Genomic DNA, 4409 nt, shown 5'->3' with positions numbered 1-4409 from the left:
ATCAGGATAACTTGTAATTACATTTTAACAAACTGACTCTAATGTGCATGCGCAAAGCAACTTAAATGTACCACTTTCCAAACAAGGTCCAAACTACTGCCATGCATGTAAAGGTAGCCCATCGCTGACACAAGAGAGGAGACAACAAATCTTTTACTTCCACCCAGTGGCCAAAACTTGAACGTCACTCTGATTTATGCATCACTGACTTCACTGGAAAAGGCTGCAATAAAAGCTGTAATCCAAAATTAATATATGAGTATAAAAAAAAATCATGACTTTAAACAGTTCATTCAAAATGTAAACCTTCCCTTGAATTCATTATGCTATCCTTCATGAACACAATCAAACAAATTAAACTAAAAAAAAATACATTTCATTGTTTATATGAAAAGAGATTAAAAGGGTTCTTTATTTGTGTGTATTGAGATTAACGGATGAGATCATGATTGTGTTGCTTCATGAGCAGTTGGGCTGCTGGCTACCCACTGGCCTTAAGGAGAATGGCTCTTTAATTAGAAATCAGTGAATGGAGTGGTGCTAACACACCTCACGCTCAAAGCATGAGGGTAAGCAAATACTTCAGTGAACCTTCGAGGCAATCAAACGTTCATTTTTAATCAGAAACTTTTGTATTTGTGGCAGTCTCACCAGCCACTTATGGGACTGCCAGTGCTGGGCACGCAGCGCTGCCTGAAAATCTGGCAGTTAAAAGTTGATTTAATGAACAAGACGAGCAGCGGGACAAAGTGATCACATTTAATTTCCATAAATGTTTTTGAATTTTCACAAAATGAATTAATCATAATTGAAAATGCATTTGAGCATAAACAAGAGGCTGCAATGTATCTTATATTTTCAAATGAAAATGTATGTTCCATGTTTTCCCTCACTACATATTCTTATGTCTTGAGACTTGTGTAAATCATAATGAAAGGGGAAAGAAGAGTGCTCAAACCACTTGTGATTAAGTTCACCACTGCACAAACTGAATGTAGCAGCCTGTTCTTATACATGCTATATGTGAGAACAGTGTAATAGACTGCCTTTCAGGTTGGTTGTGCATCATCTGCAGACGGCAGAAGTGATTTGAAGGTTACGACCAAGCCTTAATCTGATGACTCTTATATGAACAATAAGAACTTTATTCTGTCCAGGGGGCCTCCAGAAAGTTTCAAGGTGTCCAGATGGGAAGTTGTATTACACTGCTGTCATTAGAAAAATATTGCAATATGGGAATTAGGGAATAACAGTCTGATAAAGGCCTATTTCTAATACTAATACTAACTGAGGGTGGCACGGTGGATCAGTTGGTTGTGCTGTTGCCTCTCGGCAAATAGGTCATCAGATCAATTCCTGGCCGGGGGCCTTTCTGGGTGGAGATTACATGTTCTTTCTGTGCATGCGTGGATTTTCTCCGGATACTTCGTTTTCCTCCCACAGACCAAAAGCATGCATGTTAGGCTGATTGGTAACTCTGAATTGTCCCTAAATGTGAGGAAGAGTGAGTGGCTGTCTCTATGTGGTCCTGTGATGGACTGGAGACTTATGTCCAGGGTGTCCCCCGCCTCTCGCACAGTGACTGCTGGACATGGGTGCCAGTGACCTCTGTGACCCAGAAAGGAAGAAGCAGGTAAAGATAACGGATGGATGGATGAATAACAGAAAACTGCCCAGTTAATACTCAACATATTGAAGCTTGCCCTCTGTCCTAAATTGTGAAAAATACACACAGTAAATAAATACAATTAATGTACTGTATATAGCTTTCTAAGACGCTGTATCCTCACTTGAGGATTATTCAGTTTAAGTTATTCTTGAATAGAGTTATTGGGTTTTTTTTAATGGGGGGGGGGGGGGGGGGTGCCTCTTTGACCCCATCCATCCAAATACTAGTAAATGCTCACAGACAGTACAGCTCATGTACTGTTTATTAAATTACCAGTATCTAAATAGAGTCCTAGTAGTAGGCAGCCTACAAGATAAATTGTAAAAGTCGTTAAGGAAACTGAGCTGGCTCTTACTTATGAGCCGAGCCAAATAAAAAATAAAAAAAAATCCGAGCAGTTTGTTTTATTTGTTTATTTTATACAGGCATTTACACAGGCAGCTCTGTGTCAAACGAAAGACCCCAAAGCGCCAATATGGCGGCGCCGGAGAGAGATGCCGGGGAGTTTAAAAGCTGGCTAAATGCTCGACTAGACTCGTTGGAAATGGACCGTGAAGTGTACGGGACTTACATTTTAGGGATTTTACAAGAAGAGGACAGCGACGAAGAGAAGAAAGATGCACTTCTGGGGATATTTTGCGCTTTTCTGGTGAATACGTGGAGCGGCGTGTCCTGCTCAGACACGCCGCGGTGTGTTCACATCTGCTGCTGTCTGTCTGTCTGTCTGTGGCCGCCAGCTGGACCACGACAGCTGGCTCTAATGTCACTGTTAGAACAGCCTTTTAGCCTCAACTAAACTCCGTATAACTCGGAAAAGGACCATTCTGTCCTCCCACGCCAAAATCCATTCAAAAATGTATTTATTACATGACCCGTGTTTTTATGATCGTAACTATAGTTAATGTTAATTTGTTAGAAACATCTCTGCGATAAAATCAGTTGTATTTTAAAGTCTAAACTTGTGATTTGTTTATCATCACACTACTGTGCTGAGTTTTGGGTGAACTATTAGGTTTAAAATAGAAATTCCACACTATTACCCTGATTTATACAGATATGTTAATAAATATGACGATCTCATTTGTAAGCACAGCTGCTGATTTACCCACTTATGTTTTAATCCATGTGTGCAGGAGGAGGACACCATGGAGGATGTGTGCATGCAGATTATTCACCAGTGGTCAGAGTATTGCAGACATTCAGCAGGAAGACAACATACTGACGATGGTAATTGTGCTCTTCCTTAAACACTCATCACAGTTCAGCACATCTGGAATGATTCAAACTTACAGTGATGATTTATTTACAATGTGACTTTTTATTTCCCCTCATTAGCTGAGGTCCAGGCCATTGCCACCATGATAGAAAAGCAAGCTCAGATTGTAGTAAAACAGAAGGAGGTATCGGAGGAGTCGAAGAAGAGGAAGGAGGCTCTACTTGCTCAATATGCAAACGTAACAGATGAAGAGGAATATCCTTAATCACTTTCAGAAACGTCTATAAAATAAAATAACAATAGGTGTTGGGTTTTAAGTCTAGTAACAAGCATGGCAGTAGTGACCTTCAGATGTCAGCTGTTTCCTTAACTAAAGCACTGAAGCTGAAGAAGGCGAACCAACCACTGGAACTGACTTTACCCCAAGTGATAAATGTATCCTTTCTGGGCCGTCATCATCACAGTGGGTTTTAATCACGTGTAATCTAATACTGTGTGCACGGTTCGTGTTGAAAATGCATTAACGTGCACGTCCTTCACTGAGAGCGCTAGCCTTGTTCAAGAACACCAACGTGGAGGAAGTGCTCAGCAGACAGAAGCAGAAGCGTGAGCAGGCCCGTGAAGACGCTCAGAAGAAGAAGGAGACGGACAAGATGCAGCGAGAGAAAGACAAACTAGCCAAACAAGACCGAAAAGAGAAGGAGAAGAAGCGTACACAGAAAGGTGAACGCAAAAGATAAAACCAAGACTTTTCACAAAGGAAAAGTACTCAATCTTTCCCTTTTTCCCAGCTGTGTAAAAACTGTTAATACTCCTCGATTGAGTCCCATGTAAACAAACACTCGATGTTCTTATTTTCACTCTAACGGCGATTTAAAATCTATACGGCGGCTCAGAACGCTGTTTTCCATTTCATTGTTTTCCCAGTGTGACACAGGCTTTGACTAAATTTAGAATTTCATAAACTGTAACGAAAAATAACCATGAGGGAAACGAACAAAACTCAAAACAACTCAGATCCATATTTCCGTTTATGCTCTTTATGCTACCGTTTAACAAATTGATATTTTTGCAAACCCACTAAAGACGAGTTCTATTCTTTCTGCTGCTTTTTAATTTTTCACAAAGAACAAAGATTTGCTAATATAACCACAAATATACAATGCACCATCACATGAACGTTTGAGAGGTATCTTTTACAAAACTATTATTAAAAAAAATTCAGACATCTGTGTGTTTTTGGATTTATTCTTTTTTTTTTTATTATTATTTTTAAACAGAATGAGTAACAAACAAACAAAAACAAGAATATTATAATTACAGGAACAGAACAATCTGGTTTTACTTTCCAAGGCACTGGTACCAGTTCATGCAAACATGGACGGCACAGAAACGGACACGTTTCACTGATAACGCTGATACGTTTATATTTACTGTAACAGTTGAACTAAAATCTTTAGTTTGGCCTAAATTCAGATAAGTGAAACAAATTATTACAAAGTGAACAGCAATAGACTTGTATAG

General features: G+C 39.4%; 1 protein-coding gene across 1 annotated transcript; it reads left to right on the top strand.

The window, feature by feature from the left end:
• The first annotated feature begins 2120 nt into the window (after nucleotides 1–2120).
• On the top strand, nucleotides 2121–4107 carry ccdc43 (coiled-coil domain containing 43). The gene is made up of 5 exons (XM_037688756.1): nucleotides 2121–2318; nucleotides 2803–2896; nucleotides 3005–3140; nucleotides 3265–3320; nucleotides 3438–4107. Exons 1-5 carry the CDS (start codon nucleotides 2145–2147, stop codon nucleotides 3623–3625), a joined length of 648 nt encoding a protein of 215 aa, XP_037544684.1. The 5' UTR covers nucleotides 2121–2144; the 3' UTR covers nucleotides 3626–4107.
• Nucleotides 4108–4409: the final 302 nt, after the last annotated feature.

The sequence above is a fragment of the Nematolebias whitei genome, chromosome 15 (assembly GCF_014905685.2).
Source record: "Nematolebias whitei isolate Nwh7 chromosome 15, NemWhi1, whole genome shotgun sequence".
NCBI classification, from domain to species: domain Eukaryota; kingdom Metazoa; phylum Chordata; class Actinopteri; order Cyprinodontiformes; family Rivulidae; genus Nematolebias; species Nematolebias whitei.
Note: the sequence above shows the minus strand (reverse complement) of the source record. Positions and strands in the feature narration are given on the sequence as shown.

Bases quoted from the DNA above. Each gene is read 5' to 3' on its own strand.
- ccdc43 (XM_037688756.1), top strand. From the start codon at position 2,145: ATGGCGGCGCCGGAGAGAGATGCCGGGGAGTTTAAAAGCTGGCTAAAT. The intron at 2,897-3,004 runs GTAATTGTGCTC...TCCCCTCATTAG, and splicing joins AAGACAACATACTGACGATG to CTGAGGTCCAGGCCATTGCC. The intron at 3,141-3,264 runs ATATCCTTAATC...TAACTAAAGCAC, and splicing joins AACGTAACAGATGAAGAGGA to TGAAGCTGAAGAAGGCGAAC.